This window comes from Haliaeetus albicilla, chromosome 28 (genome assembly GCF_947461875.1).
Source record: "Haliaeetus albicilla chromosome 28, bHalAlb1.1, whole genome shotgun sequence".
Classification (NCBI taxonomy): domain Eukaryota; kingdom Metazoa; phylum Chordata; class Aves; order Accipitriformes; family Accipitridae; genus Haliaeetus; species Haliaeetus albicilla.
In genome coordinates, this window is record NC_091510.1 from 10,788,308 (window position 1) to 10,805,849 (window position 17,542).

At 39.6% G+C, this 17,542-nt stretch overlaps 1 protein-coding gene across 1 annotated transcript in view; it reads right to left on the reverse strand.

The window, feature by feature from the left end:
• Nucleotides 1-17,542, reverse strand: part of SYT1 (synaptotagmin 1) — a 356,785-nt gene that overhangs the window by 40,106 nt on the left and 299,137 nt on the right. The window contains 1 exon segment of the mRNA XM_069773427.1: nt 15,711-15,828. Within this exon segment, the coding sequence (XP_069629528.1) occupies nt 15,711-15,828 (118 nt within the window).

Sequence of the window (17,542 nt, forward strand, 5' to 3'; positions counted from 1 at the left end):
CGCACCAGGCAAGCAGGAACGCCGGTCCTGTTCCTACTCAACGTGAGGGAGTTTAATCCCCCACCTCCTGTGAGCATTTCCTATTCACCAGGTTACAGTCTTGGCTGGTGGTTAGGAAATTAAACCCTTTTTCTCAAATCTGGACACAAGTAAATGAGAAGGAAAGGCTCCTGGGACAAGAAGGACATCTGGCAGGAAATGTCTTGACTTTGCAAACCACAAGTTACGACACTTAGGTGGATGAGGACAGTTGAAGGACTCTCGTTTATGAGATTTTACTTTGCTGGGATCATACAAACATTTTACATTAGGAAGTTATGAGTTAAAGCCCACCCACAAAGCATGCACTAAAGTGGGAACCAGAAAGTAAGATTTCTCCGAAGGTTCAGAGCAGAAGCTACTACTATATTAGTCACGTTCCCGTGCCACCCATATCTCCACTGCCTCATCAACTGCATTTGCAGAGCCATTTGGAATACTAATGTTTAGAGACCCCCTGAGAAATGCTAGAGGTACGTCTCAGACAAATACCGTTGAACTTTTTCTCTTTTGGTTTTGTTTTGATGCCTTAGAAAGTCAAGAGTACTTACTAGCCTAAGCTCTCCTTTAAATATTTTTATCACCTAGCACTATATGGTTCACTGACATCCAGGAATCAGCTTTTGGACAAAAGAGCTCAAGGGAATGAGCAATATGCACATTTTTCTTCTGAGTGCTCCTTTTCAAATTTGGCTATCCAAGTCACCTGATAGATGGTTAAATTCACATGCACTCTGTCATTTCCCTGTTGATTGTACATCTAAGAGACTAAGGTAAGCATTAGCTTAAGCCCTGAAATATCTATGAAGCCCCGAGTATTAGAAAGTATTTTTAAAGTCCTCTAATTCATTGAAAAAAACAGCAGCTTCTCTGTGCTGTCAGAGCTGTGTAAAAGAGTTTTGATGTAACTGAGACATCAGCCTTTTGCTTTTCAGTTTATCAAGGCTTGACCCTAGAACTGCTGATTCAGTGAAAAGTTGGTCTCTGTGACCGACTGAATCAGGAAAAGTTGGTAAAAGTACAGTTTACAATGTATTTAAAAGTCTAAGTATGGATGGAATTTTCAAAAGTACATAGCTAAGCACCTTTCAGAGAACTACTGAAAATCCCATCTCACTTCTAATTCTGTATCTCAAGACACATAAATGACTTTAAAAATAAGGCCAAATTTCTACACTTCTGTTTTTAAAAATCACTGTAAAATTCACTATTTTACTTAGAAATTTTCTTCCACAGTTAAGTGCAAAGTTGTTTGTGTATGGTTATTCGTTTTGTCTCATAAGAATAACTGCCTCATAAGAATAACTGAGTGCCACTTTTTTGCATATGCAAGAGGACAAATAAAGATGTACCAATAGTCTGCTCATGCCTAGAAAAGAAAGAAATCCAAAACTCCTGTCACCCACTGGAGTTCAAATTCATGAATTGTCCTTATTTGAAATAAAAATGTTAGCAGAAGTTCCTGATCATTTTAGTAAGGCTTGTCTTGCCCTTCACTGCATTTGATTTATTAGTATGTTATCTATTGAGCTTCATGCCAGTAACAAAGAACTGGAGGTCTGATGTAGCATATGCTGTCAAATCTGTTGATGTAAAGTTTGAAAATACACATTTGAACCAATTTTAATGCTTCAGCTTACCAGGACTTTGGAGAGGAAAAGGCAAGCTTTATGTGGATTTAGTGTGGCTACTGAAAATCTTGTGCTGTTCTACAGTGGTTTGTGTTTTATGACCATTGCCAAAACTGTGATCTGACTGTGTTAGCTTGCCTGGTCTTCCACGATGCATAGATGGCAACTCTCTGCGCCTTTTATGAATGCAAAATTTTTGCCTTCCTGGCAGCTTGCATTCAATTTCTTTCAAACACTTCTCACTGTAATTATTTAGGGGTTTTTTCCATCTTGCTGAGTATCTTTATTTATCATTCTAACCTGATTAAGTCATTAAGTGATTTACTGTTTCTTATATGCCTTATTTCTGTCATTCTGATTAGTTTGTGAGACACTCTCCAACTGCTGCGCTTTTTCTCTTTAATATGGCTTGCAGATCATTTAGGAATATGTGATATTCAGACTATTTTATTATCTCCATATAAAAGTCACACAGAAATTGTTGACAAGAAATAAAAAACAGACAATGATAGGCAATGTTCCTTGTTTCCTAGAGGCAAAAAAGGTGGCATTCATTTATGCACAAGCAGAACAAACATCCAGTCGACACAGAGTACTCCTGCAATAGCTAAAGCCTTTACTAATTCCGGGGCCATGTATATGTTTACATGAAACAGCATTAAAAAATCCAAAATCTGAGTTCTATCACCCTTTACGTGATAAAATAGAAGCTTCGCCTGACGGCAATCAGTGGGACAATCTGTAAATATGTCTTCTTGGTATGTTGTGGAATGTCAGAATCTAACTCTGGGTGTTACAGACAGTTTTCACTTCTTAAGATATGCATGCAATTTGAAAGACAGGGAGGAAAATAAACATTCAGTGTGCATGGAAAGATAAAACTGGCAGATGGAGAAGATGGCTTTTACGCTTCTGAGGATAAATAAAAATTAACAGAGAAAAACAAAGGTAAAAATACAAAACTGAGCATGAACGTTTTGCATTTGACCAGAACGTTATCTTTCAATGAAACAACACTGGAATTAATACAGAACAGTACTGTACCATATGGATGCTTGGATCTCTGCCAGAAAAATTGCACCATCTGTCCTTTTACCAAAAAATGGACTGAAATGTTATGTGTTACAGGAAGGCTACCATTCTTTTCAATATACTAGACATGACCCTGACTAGCAAAACACACTTCTCAGTCCAGTAAGATTAGCAATGGTCCCGAGATAGCGCCTGTAACCAAGTCTGACCCAAAGATACTTGAAGGACTGTTTAATTACCGTGTCATACTTCGGAAACACAGGCCAGTGACATAAAATTTGATCACCAATGAGGAATTGTCATTAATCATATTCAGAAGCAGCTTAGAGCTCTCTTCTCTTTGGTTACAATATAACATTATTATCAAAACTTTAGACAAGAAATCCAAGCTCCTCCACCTTTCTCATCAAGCTGAGTACAATAACTTTATTTTGTGTATAGATGGCAGCACTATCAATTTACTTACTTCACCCTGTGTTCCAACACATGATATAAACAGTCATAAACAGCACACGGAACATGCGCTTATACAATGCATCTCATTTAGTATGCCTGATTGCTATAACATAAGTCAAACAAACAAACAAAAAACCATTCCCCCAGGGTTCTTCACATTTGAAGCAGATTTCATGGAAATTTAACTCAATTTCGGGAATATAATTGAACTAACAATCTGTTCTCTCAGACAGGATGTCCCCTGCTTGATACTGTGCAGGGCTGGACAGATGCCAAAGCAGATCTGAATGTACCTCAAAGTGCTGGTGAAAAATGACTGGGCTTTTCTAAAAGCAAGATGCGTGTGCTGGGTAGGTCAGGCAGCAGCACTCTGGCTCATGCTAGTCTTCCCTTCCATTTAACCTATCAGGATTCAAATATGCTGGAATTGTAAACAAAGAGAAAATACAGCAAACAGCATGTAAACAAGAAAAGCCAAAGTGCTTATCCTGTGACTGCTCTGCAGAAAACAAACCTCTATGCAAATGCACAGCAATGGAATGCTTGGGGACCGTGCTCTTTGCTGAAGTATGATGCCAACAGCCAACAGAGCCAAAATTTGTTTTCTAACATCAGGGTATGGCTTAGGTTATTCAGATTCAGGTTCTCCTATGCATGGAAAGCAATTAAAACTAGAGAGGAAGTAATGGAATGATTTGGAGCAGCTATCTAGATTTAAAAAAGTATTCATTTGCTTTATCCAGAGATCAGAAAGAAAGAAAAAAAACACCACATGGCAAGAAAATGACAATAGATTTAAATATGAATCATCAAAGCATGTTTGTCACTGGATTTGCAATGAAACAAAGTACATTTCTTTTTGTTTGGGTTCCCAAGGAAACACAGTGTAGGTAATCTTTCTGTCTTCTTTGTGTGCAAGTACCAGCCTGGTGACTGACTGCCCCCTTTCCATACCTTTTTAGTATATTGGCCAGTGTCAATCAAACTTGACATGATCACAGGTCTCTCAAGAATATTAAATTCCTACAAGCTTTGTGAAAGTAGGCAGCCAGGTGGAATAGAAAGAGCCTACTAAGTATCCCTATATGAGGTGAAAGCTGCAACATGGTCTCACCTCTCATTACACACCAGAAAATACATGTGTGAAAGAGATATTATGGATGTTCAAACTGTGGGAAAAAAGTTTCAATTGAAGCACGTATTTTATTAGACATCAGAATACCCAGTGACACTCCAAAATTTAAAGGAAATCATGCCTTATAATTCCACTGCTCACAGAACTATATTTTAAATTATCAGAGGACTACTGTTGGCCTTGGGCTTTTGCCAACTCTTAATGCAATGGAACATTTCATCAGTGCAAAACCTACCTCAAGGCTGAAAAGCTATCAGGTGTATATCCCCTGCTACCTCATGGAACCTGAAGCTGAGGACCATAATACCTAGACACTACAGCAATTGGTATTTCATAATATCGTAAACATAGTAGTTACACAAAGGAAAGTGTGCATTGGTGTATATGGAAGATGTGAATAATTTCATTTATGAACAAATGATTGTCTACGCTTTGGTGTGGATTCTCTTATACTACTCCATTTTCAAACCTTGATCAAAAAGATGCAATCCATGCCCAGATTAGACAAAAGCAGCATCTGTCTCATACTTAGGTCTATTTCTTGACTAATCCAGGTCAAAGAACTGAATCAATTTAGGAAGTCACTGCCTTGCTCTCCCACAGGGACTACCAGACACAAAGACGGAGCAGAGCAGCAGATGGAAAGATTGTTCTTGTCAAGTGCTGGTTTCCTGACCACCAGACAGACAGTAACTTCCTCAAGTAGATGTTCCTCAGCAATGGGGAGCGCTGGATCGTCTCCAGGAATGGCTAAGCCAGTCCCTGACTTCCACCATCCACGAAGGAGTTTGGTCTGATACCCTTTAAGCTTGCTTAGCCCCAGTGAAAGTGACTTTGAATGACAACAGCAGAAACCTCTCCCAGAAACACCTTTGCTCCCACAACTTTCCAGATTCAGATCCCAAATACCTTATTTGTAAAGTAACATGCACTTCTTTTTAATTAAACATTCCCCCCTCTATTTTTTTATCCATGAGGGAGCAGACTAGATTAACTTAGCTGCCAACCAGCTGAAACAATTTGCAGCACAAGACTTGCTGATGCTGTCACATCCTTACATAAGCATTTCTTCACATCCCACATAGCCAGGGCTCCTGAACTTAAAAAACCCGTTATGTTGCCTGCTTTCAAAATCCCTACTTTTAGCATCCCTCAACTGTTGACAAGCATGTGATGGTTTGCTGATGGGAAGAAACCAATATAGCCGAGTACTTCAACTCAGCTTCCTGGAACTTGCTGCAGGAACGCATCCCCTCACAACAATGTTGTAATGAGACTGGCCCTGGAGCCAGCAGTACTGCAAAGATTTCTGGGGAGGCTCAAACAGATTTTAAGATGCTTTCTCACTAGGGCTCAATCAGGGCATTATCATATTCTCTTCACTGGAAAGGTGGATTTAACCTGCAGACCTGTATATGTAAAATGTTCTGTGATACCGCTGGCAATCTGAAGAAAACGAGGTCCCATGAATTGGGCTTGATAGCTGAGATTAAACAGAACCCTTTACTTCTCTGACCTGAAGCAATCCCTACAGAGATGCTGCTGAGCTGCAGAGATTACATTTAGATCCCAAAATCCTCATGTGTCATTACTTACAGGACAGGAATTAAAATTTGGTTCTGCCTACTATTAGATCATGCACAGTTTTATAACGTATAACTGTATCTTTACTTTGTTTTCGACCAACTCAAATCTGAGACAGATTATTATGTTGTGACAAAGCTCACAATACAGAGCTTACAAATCCTCCTTCCTGCCTTCACAAAAAAAGTAGAAAACAGCTGAGCTTTGCAGTGGGTGGGATGCTTTATGACAGATTTCCTTTTAGGCATGTTTTGCAAGAAAACCTCTAAATGTTACCCATTGCACATTGGTCAATTGTCTTACATAACATTTGAATTTCGCAGTCAAATAAAGAAGTTTATGTCTGGTGGCATGCATACTGGACAGATGCTATGTGATCTGTGATTTATTTGTGTCTTTCCTTAATAAGAGTTATATATTTTACCATTCAATAATTATTACATTAATACTAACGTGATGGGATGCAGCAAGAAACCCCTACACATAAATTACTTTGATTTAAAGAGAGTAAAAAGTGTTGCTATTTGTAAACTTGAAGACAGCTCAGCAGAAACAAAAGGAACTCATGTGGGGAATGAGCAATAGCATATTCATCAAGACAGAAAAAAGATAGCTTAATAAACACAAGAGGAAGAAAAACTTAATCTCCTATGGACTAGAGTCACTGCACTAACTACCATAAAATGTCAGGAGATGCTCCCTCCATATTACCTATTTTACTATTGCATTATGTTGGTGATAGATGCATCAGTTGAGAGAAACACATCTGGCACCATCTTATCAACAAGACTAGTATAATGGAGGAAAAAACCCCACAGTTTTTAGTTTAAAACCAATCATACTGCTAAGGGAGAAAAAAAAAAGACCAGATTGCTCTCTTACCTTTAGCTTTGTAAAACAATTACCTAGCAGGTTAGGTGTCCTAGATAAACTAAATATCTAAATAAAGGTGTTGCTTGTGTAGGTACTTCACTCATACCCAGACTTGTCTTCCCCTTCAACATATCTGAAAGTTTCGCAGAAAACTATGCCTGAAGAGCTCAGTTATTCAGTTTATTACAAAGAAGATGGAAAGACACCTTAATGATGATACAGAAGACCCTCATGAAGACAGGACAACTGCAGTGTTGACTTTCACAGCCAATAAAAGCACAAAAAACAGGAGCTAGGAATTAAACCCAGATAAATTCTCACCTCCACCACACAGGAACTTCTTTACAAGGGAAAAGTGGCATTTCTGGGCTTCACTTTTCCACCTTGTTGGCAGGTAATCTGCAGTTAATCAAACCCCCATGACTGACTCAACTAGAACAAGGTGGCTCTAAGGCAGGGTGGCCTGTGCTGGTGGGAAGAAACAGGGCCCAAATGCTGGCTTTTCTACCTCATCCACAGCACCACGGAAGTAAAGTGAGGGATAAAATAGTTGGAAAAAGAATCCCACTGAGATTCATATCACTCTCCTGAGACACACAAAAGGCACCGTGAGAATAACTGAATGTTGGCACCTCAGTCTCAATCAGCAACAAGATTATATTTCTCTTCTGTTACCTCGAGAAGGGTAATGGGACCTTTCTGGGGAACTGCATCAATATTAGAAAGGGCAGGACTTGACCTCCACCTTCAGTTAGAAAGGTTTTGGAAAATAAATTTTGGAATTGACAATGGGAAAACTTCCTTTCCATTTTTGTTGAATGATAAGCAAGCACCTCGTAGCTGCCAGCGGACAGCTTCACTTGCCAAATGTGTGAACAGACTTGAACAACTATCACCACAAAGAATATAGGTAAAGTAGTGATACTGACAAAGAACGAGAAGCACCTGTTTTCCTCTTTCCTTACACTGAAGTATATACTTTCTCTGTTGTCACAGACGTATTTTCAGCACAGTGTACTAGAGGAGACGTGCAGTTCCCTTCTCAGCACACAACCCCGGTCCCCTTCAGGGATAATTCAAGATCAGGACCAAGGGTCTAATTTGTGCAATGTTTCTTTCCATTGAGATGTGCACACAAAGGAGTTACATGTTGGAAACAGCCAGGAGGCCTGTAAGAAGTAACCACATAAGGACCTAGCAGAAACTAATCATCTTTCTTGCCCACATGGGATTAAACAAACAAAAAAGGCATGTGGGATTTAAACTAACGTATAAACTTGAATTGAAAGTTGTTTCTATCTGAAAGTCCTATAAACTTCATCAAACTTCAACTGTGTAACAGTGCTAATAAAATGCTTCCCATGCTATCTTAAAAACCTGTATGACTTTACACAGTCCTGTAAAGGAAGTACCCTCAATTATACTTTCCTCACTTTTTGTGACCATTTAAGCACTGATCTAAACTGTATTTATAGAGATGAAAAAAGACATTTTCTTTTTGAGTTCATCTTTTAATTTTTTTCTTCAGACCCATTAAAAGGAAAGACATAGGCTGCAATTTTCAGAGAGTAAAAATAAATTAAACTTACAAGTAAGAGAACTGACTAATTTCCCTAAGGACTCCAGAGTCTATCTACAGTATTTCCACATCCCTTTTACAGCCAGTCACATTGCTATGAAATTCTGGTAGAGCTTGAAAACCTGAAGTATTAACCATCTCATTTTCATATGAGTAATTAACACATTGTGCTGATTTCAGCTGGGATAATTTTCTTCACCGTAGCTAGTATGGGGCTGTGTTTTGTTTTGGATTTGTGCTGAAAACAGTGTTGATAACTCAGGGATGTTTTAGCTACTGCTGAGCAGTGCTCACAGAGTCAAGGTCTTTTCTGCTTCTCCCCCCACCCCACCAGCCAGCAGGCTGGGGGGGCACAAGGAATTGGGAGAGGACACAGCCGGGACAGCTGACCCCGACTGACCCAAGGGACATTCCAGCCCATAGGACGTCATGCTCAGCACATAAAGCTGGGGGAAGAAGAAGGAAAGGGGGGGACGTTGGGAGTGATGGCGTTTGTCTGCCCAAGTCCCCATTCGGCGTGCTGGAGCCCTGCTGTCCTGGAGATGGCTGAACACCCGCCTGCCCGTGGGAGGTGGTGGATGAATTCCTTGGTTTGCTTTGCTTGTGTGCGCAGCTTTTGCTTTCCCTATTAAACTGTCTTTATCTCAGCCCACGAGTTTTCTCACTTTCACCCTTCCGATTCTCTCCCCATCCCACCCAGGGGGAATGAACGAGCAGCTGTGTGGGGCTGAGCGGCCGGCTGGGGCTAAACCACACCACCACACATCTTCACACTTGCTTTGGGACTGCATAACCAAATAAAACCAGACTGTAATTGAATCAGAAAGAAGCACGCATGCAAACACACACAAAATGCATTATGTAGATGTGGCTATTCAAATCAAAGAATAAGAAGTCTTCCGGCTCTGTTTTGGGGAAGGGAGGGTGGGGAGGAATCAACAGCAATGCCAGAAGATTATGACTATTGGCTGGCAGAGTCCACACAGCTGGGTGCTGACCTCCTGCACCTTTGGTCAGCGTGTACGATTAAGGAAATGTACACGTACAATAAGCTTTCTTTCCTTTCTCAAATCAAGAAGCTGTTCAAACACCTCCCGAGCCCAGGAGCTTTTTCCAATGTTTGTCCTAAAGGTTCCGAGAGCAATTCCTACAGGTTTGGTACAACTTCACTGGTAATCAGCAGGCACAATCTCTTTTGCCTTATTTTAAGCATAGAAGGAAAAAGAAGAGCAGAACAATTTGACTCTGCTTCTTTGTAGGAACCACCACATCTTATACAATATATTATTGCATGTAATACCCTGTAGCATATGATTCCATGGAAATTGCGTACTTGCTCCAAAATGGACAATTACCTGACAGCTTCCTCATAAGACTCTCCAAAATAGCCTGGAATATGAGACTCTATGTATCCTTTAACATAGATTCTACAATGAATACATTGTAATTTGGAGTATATTTTGATGTTGGAATTCCCTTCTTCAGCTTTTAACTTGAGGAAGAAGGTGGTTTGATGTGGAAGGCTTGAGCTGGGATTAGAAGAAACGACTCCCTAAGACCTTATTTACCCATTGAAAGAGGAGCATTTCAGACAAAACCCTCCACCCTACTGCCCAGTCTTTGGGAAGATGTCACCAACAGGAATGTTCTTTCAGGCAGGAAAGAAAGATTTTAGCATGATGGAGATTTGGTGACCAATTCCATCACCACTGTAGGAGCCCACAGCGAATTTACTGTGATACCGTGAGGCTGCTTTGCAAGCATTAGAGAGATGTATTGCTGCAGCCATCTACTGTTGGAAGTTCTCCCAGTGTATTACAGTAAAGATACTGAGATATTAGATGTTATAGAAATCCTCACAGTAAGTAGAGATCTTAAAATATTTGTTGCTACTGATCTCTGTTGGATTCTTTAGGATTACGCTAGTTGCAAATGCAGCTGTTGTGGTGGTGGTGGTTGTTGTTTATTTTTACTTTTGTCTTTTAATAAGGCTGTTTTCTTTTCCCTTAATATTCACTGAGTTATGCTTACAATATGGCTTATAGCAAGGCCATGGCACTAATGGTGTATTTCTCTTCCCATAATATTGCATTCATGTTAGCTAGCTTTTAAGGTTTCTTATGTTTTAATGAAGTTATTAAAGTGAATGCTCTGACTGCATAATTCATGAGCATTCACTGTCTTCAAAGAGCTGGTCTCTAAACAATTTTTAATTTTTCAATTCTTTTCTAAGACATCCAACCAAGCTTTTTGAATTTGAATGCAGTATTTAAAATAAATGTCTAATTGTAGAAAACTAGCTTTGTTTCTACTATAGTACCATTTGGTCCCTAGAGATGGTTCTGATTTATAGTATTTGCTTGGCAGATACAAAGAGGTGCTGTGTATTTTCTATTTATAACTCATAAATATTGAGATTAGCTTTCACACATAATGGACTGGATTATGGGCCGCTTTCTCTTCACGGCTGTATGTGCAGCTTTCTGCAGAAGGAAGAGCACACGGATCCTATGACAATCCTCTTCTTGCAGTTCTTCCTAGCCATTAATTTGGCATAAATAGGTACAGTTTAGGGTCTGCTATAGTATTTGCTACTTGGCAACAGTTCCTAAGGCAATACCTGAGCCCATGCCAGCTAGGGCATCTCCTCCCCATTGGAACTCCCAGTCTGATGAGGGGGGGAGTGGTGAGAGACAGCAGTGCTGAGGAGATAAGGGGAGAGTATACTGCTTGCTACTAGGATACATTCCTGGTAATTAGATTCCCTAAAAGCTAAGCACACTAAAATAATACACGGAGAACAAAACCACATTTTAGCTTTCAAAGATATTTAGAAGGAAAAAAACATACTGAAATTAATCCTGAAAAGATAAGCTATGTTAAGGCTTACACATATTGTCAGCTACTAAGAGATGACTTTTTGATACAAAACAAAACAAAACAAAAAAGGCATTTAAGCCAAAGGGCCTGGGTAGCTAAACACCCACAACAGCAGCCTGTCCAGGTGCCAGCCCCAGCTCCTTCTGAAGGTTCAGAGGCAAAATGCTTTTCAATGTAATTTTTGCATTGCAGTGGAGGTGGTATTTATAATAACATATCTATTATAATATTATTATATAATAATATAATAAGATAATTTATTTCAATGATTGGCTTGGTCAATGCAGGGAAAGCTGTTCAAAGTTGAAATGAAAGCTTTTATTTCATGTTAGGAACAAAAATGAATACAAATGGAGGGTATGACTGAACACATGGAAATCTATAGAACTACCTGCATTAATGTGTATTAATATTGGGAATTTTCCTATGTAATAAGAAGCACTGTATTTATTGCACAGACCATATTTAGCTGCTAGTCAGATGTGCTGAGGGTTAAACCACCATTTTTCTTTAGAAAATAAGTAAAAACTACAAATTGAAAACAAGATTAAAATTAATTTAGATGAAGTTTCATACTCATTTAAATCTGTATATGAAATCACTACCAGTTTGATTTAAATGAATATCTCATAGGGGAGCTGCAGATAATTCCTGCCCTCTTTCTGGAGCAGAAGTAATCGTAAACCTGAATGAAGTATCATAATTCATAGACAACCCTTGTGAACCGACTGGCATACCTGAGCTGCATTGTGCGCTTATCGAGGAATTAGTCAGGCTACGTCTCTAAGGCCTGTTTGGAGAGATTAAACTGCAAACTAGTTTCGAAATATTCCAATTTTGCAAATCATCTAAATGAAATTAAAAAAACCCAAACACCACAGTGACTTGGGAGGCTAAGTTCCCTTGATTTGCTGCAAGACCTAAGCTTCTAAGTCTCATAGAGATTTTGGGTGAAGGATACCTATAAAGCCATGTAACTCGAGTTTACCAAATTCAGACAAATAAAAATAATCTCTTTATAGCTTACATTCCTACATATCACCTGCCAGATGTCAGATTCATTAAAAATGCATTTGAATATAATTTAAATAATTAAAATGCCATTTTAAAACATGCATAATTGTTTGCCAGAGGCCCTTGCTCACCAGAAGTAATAATTTCCACTTGTTGTGGTGACTTGATGAGCTCAGGCTGAACAGTTCCAGTGTTTGAGCCAAGGTTTGCTTTAGTCACAGCCTGATGTTGCAATTAAGTTTAAGACCTGGGAGTTTATTGCTCAGATGGGTGATCTGGTTTTGTTACAAGGAGCCTAATGAATTTGATGATTAGTCTGTTGTCTTTTATTGTCTGTTTCCGAAGTAATTCGTGCTTGGCTTTTGACTACTAATAAAATTTATGGAAAAGTTCAAAATGCTGGAGATAAAGGCTTTTTTTTGTTGTTGTTTTTTTTTTTGTTTTGCAACTGTAGTAACCTTTGAATAGGATATATACGCTGACTAGCAGGATTAAGGTTTCACCAGTAGAAGCCCTGTAGAAAAGCTAGGAAAGGTAGTACTCTCAATCTACTTTGATTGGCCTCTTGCTTTTGACAGGTACTTTTGTAACTGGGCTCTCCAGCTGCACAACATAAATATACATGTTAAAAATCAAGCGTGTATTTAAGTCCGATTGAGCACAATTATGGATTTAATAAATTTCTAAATAGAAGCTCAGAAGACTACTGAGCCAGAGTGACTGGTTCTTTGTAGCGGGACTGAAGATAACATAAACGTTCTAAAGCTGTCCACATCGTTGAGGTGCAAAGGGATAGCAGATATTTACTAGCAGCAGTAACAGCCAAGATGTGGAGAGCAGCAGCCAGAAGGAAACTGCAAGGTCGTCTGCCGCTGTGCTGCGACTGCTTGGCAGCACCGTCAGACCTCCTGCAGCAGCCAGGGCTCGCTCCTCCTTTCCGCAAGGCAGAAACTCCACAGAGAGGCATAAAGGCTGGATGCAGGAGAAAGCAGAGCCCTTTCCAAATGTCTGTCTTCTGCTTTTCCAGCATCTTCTCCAAAATAGGAGAGAACAACAAAAAGACATACTCTAAACTCAAAAACAAGATACTTTTTGCCTATTTTTGACAAACTTCTAAGATTATTCCCCCCCCCCCCCCGTGTCAACTACGTAATTTTCACATCTTGCTAATGGCTTTCCCTTGGTAACAGCAAGTGCTGTTGAGGTATATAGGTAACATTCAGTTTGAGATCACGTTTGATTGTTAACATTTTTCCACCTCCACTGCAATGCAAAACTTCCAGTTTTGCAAAACAATAAGCCATTTTAGTATCTAGAGAAAATAACAAAACTAGTGGGGAAAGCATTTGCTAATCGAGATAAAATCCTGTCAGCTTCATTACCACTTAGCAGTACTATACTTTGAGAGTAGGTATTATTTAGCATGAATACTTTGAGAGTAGGTATTATTTAGCATGAATAGTGACAACAGAATCTCAGCTTGGTTTCAAAAGTTATTTCTGCATAATTTATTCAAAAGATAAACTCCCTAATGAAAGATACTGGATCCACTTTAAACCAACATTATTTCATCTATAATTACTGCCTCAGGAATACCGTACTAACTGCCATTTATCACTGTCAGTGACTTTTGAATTCCAGCTACAACCATGGTATCCCATTGGGTTTGTTTGTCTCCGAGAGAACATAAGGTTTCTAGTTTGGCAATGCCCTAAAAAAGGGGAACAAAACCTGTTGTCCCCTAGAAATATATTTAAATGTCCCTCTGTGTGCTTCAGCACATAGAGGAGAGTAAGCCCACTCATTTCCTTGTAGTTATTTCCAACACAATGCATTATATTTTCCATCTGAAGTTTGTAGAAGGTCTTCAGTTCATTAGTGCTTCCCCTGCCCCTTTCTTTTCTTATGAGCCGAGTATCCATTATCCATCACATTTCTTGCAAAGCTTGGAAAAGAATATAGATGCTCTGGCTCTTAGAGATATACTTCAGTCAAAAAACCCCCACATTTCCTCATTATAAGAATCTAATCTTTCATTAGAAAACAATTAGGAAGTAAACGTGCTTAAGAACATTAATTTGCAATTTGTTCAGTATGAGCATTAGGGAAACTATTAGTGGTGTGTCCTAATCCAGTGTCCATTTTAGACAAGAAAAAGCTAGACTTGAATTGAGGTAATGACAACAATATTTTGATGTCTTTTACTTTATTATGTCTGTTGCTGTGCAGTAGAAGACTTTAGAAGCAAGTAAAATAAAAAAAAGATAACTGGTTAATGGTAAGAGACTTTGTTTCCCCTCACTTTGTGAAGGTCCTCTTGTTATTGTTCATCAGAAGTGGTAAATAAAACCTTCAGGCTTGCTTTTATCAGGTTCCCATTTCTCTGTGTATTTTGGATATAATTCTTACCTTGTGCTAAGATTATAAGAAAATAAAAGTAAAACACTTTTTTTATTGCCATTTGCCAATTCAAAATTGGCAATTGCATCATCTGTGCGTTAATGACAGCTGTAAAAGTTTTCAGTTCTAGAGCTGTGCTGGAAATATCCTCATTCTCAGTAGTCGGCAGAAACTGCCTCTTTTAAACAGAAGGTATATAAAATAAAATTCTCCTGGAAAGACCTCTCCTTATAAAGCACGTTATTTAATTTGGTGTCAGCTAACTGGCAATTTAGACAGGAATTTGTGTCCAAATTCCAGACACAGCAGAGAACAGCAGCTTCCCTGGAGCTCCACCAGGACCGTGGGACACAGCCCTACCGGAGAGCCCCAGGCCTGATGTCACACGTGCCGACTGCAGCCTCCCTTAGAGAGGGCGTCCATCACCTCGCTCACGGTGTGTAGAGCCTTACTACGGGGAAAGGCCGCGAAGACTACTTGTAGGTACTGAGCACGGTGGAGGTACCAACCTCACTGACTACCACAAGCGCAAGACTGTCATTTGGATTGCCGGTGTACACGCGAATGCAGAGCACTCCCAGCTCTGTGCGTGGAAGCAATCGCACCCGAGCCCTTCAGATGTAGAAACAATTATCCTAGCACCTCAACCAGCAGTCAGCATGGTGACCTGTGGCGAGTTCCTCTATTACGTATTATCAGTAACATTGTAGGGAAATGCTCACATTTTGTGAGATTAAACAGACAATAGGAATTGTAGTCAGATTTTTTCCTCTTGCCTGAACAGTCTTTATTTATCTCCAGGCAACAGGAGAGAAGGAAAGTACAGAGAGCTTCTCATCTGACTGTTTAACTCTTCAGACCTTCTCTTGGAGTGGAATGCAATGTGTAACAAAATACCTTTTTTTAAGCTAGAATGAATTCTGATATACTCAGTCATGCCCCAACTTTCAGAAAACACAAACCACATTTTTCAGACAGTGAACAACAGCCCTTACCTTCTCAACCAAGAGATCTCCAGTAGAAAATGAGTTGATTTTCTGCCTTTACAAGCCTGCAAAAATCTACAAGCAGATTTTCATGCACATACCTGATAGTCCACCGACATCCATCTTCTTCAGGTTCTTTGCCTCTAAAATGACAACAGTCAGTTTGCCAGCAGTAGGCACATAACGGAGAGAGAAGCAGATATCACCCAGTTTTTCTTGCTGTGAAAGCAAACAAGACATGATGTTACATTTTAATCATTTTTTGTACCTTTTAAAAATGCAATTTTGAAAGCCCCGCAGAAAAGTAACAGGATTACATCTCAAACTCCTACTGTTAAACACAACATTCAAACGAACAATACAAGATATCTTGGTTTAGTGGACGTGGTGGTGTTGGATTGATGGTTGGACTCAATGATCTTAAAGGTCTTTTCCAACCTAAACAATTCTATGCCAGATACTCAGCTATAGTTCAGAATTTACACCTTTCTCCCTTATCAAGAGGCACGTGGGCTTGTGTCAGAAGACTTCCTTGGGGATGCGGAATTCTTTGTTGTTCCCAACAATGGACCAGAGCAGTATATATTAAGAGCAGTATTATGTAGTTATTGTTCCTTTTAGTAAAAAAAAAAAACAAAACCAAAAAACCCAACAACTTAGAAACTGCAACAACAATGCCATACCTATAAAGTGACAGACACTGAAATTATTATTACAAGTTAGGAACAAGAGCCAGGGATTGTAATAGATAGTTCCCCACAAAACATCAGCTCAGTGATCACCAGTGGTCAGGAAACATACAGAACAAACACAGTTATGCAGAGTTAGGAAATGCTCAGAGAGAACACAAAATAGCTCATGATGTTAAATGTGTGTATCATGTATAAAAACACTGTCAGAATGCACATGTGCCGGTATCTTGAAAACTTATGGTGTCCTCCCCACCTCAAAAAGGATATGGTAGAATTGGGGAAGATTCCAAGAAAAGCAGCAGGAATGATCAAAGATATGACACAGCTTCTGCAGAAGGAACAGCTTAAGTAGATTAGGGCTCTTCAGGCTGCAAAGGGGGTAGTTGGGGAGCAGTATCTTAGAGACCTCTATCTGACCCAGGAGGGCTATAATGATGTTATGACCTTGCTCAAAAGAACAGATCCTAATATCAGAAAATTTCCATTTTCAACTCATAGCTAGAATAACCTAAGAAGCCTTTCACAGCATGGACTGCACTGCTGTGGAAGGACTTACTACCCCTTCATGTCTGCACATACTGTTATAAATCCCATCATAGATTCAGATCACAGAAATATGGATTTCAGCCGTGCAATCTGCCTAGCTCATGCTCGGCTCTAACTGAGCCTGCAACAGCACAGTGACAGCAAAACACGCTCCTGTTCCCCTGCCATTCGGTTTTGGAAGTCCATATTGGCTAGGCTAATGGTAAAGTTGATCTATCACTTGCAGCTTGTTCAGAATGGAAGAAATCAATTGCTTATTGATTTGTGTTATCATGATCACAGCTCACCCAGCCACCCCGCATTCTCTGCGGTCGCTGTTCTATTACATGGTAGACTTGGTTTAAATTAGCCTGGTTGATTCATGTTGGCTCTGAATAAGACTGAAAGAGGGTATATTTGAAAGCTCGTTTTAGTCCCCTGTCTTGGAGTCCTTTGTGCTCACCTATCTCCTGACATTTAAGGGCTCTGCCCTCACCTCTAGATTCACTAGGCAGAGTTTTGGTTGTAGCAGCATGGGAACTTGCATTCCCTTGTATTCCTCAGAAATGCACCTCATTGACAGAATATCTAAACATCTATTTTAGAAGGTACTTTTAAATCAATACCATGCTTCTAATTGTTCCTTTGAGTGGATTTTTGGTTTGGGGGTTTTTGCGGGGGGGAGGGGGAGGTACTTGTGTTGAGACTAGAGCATG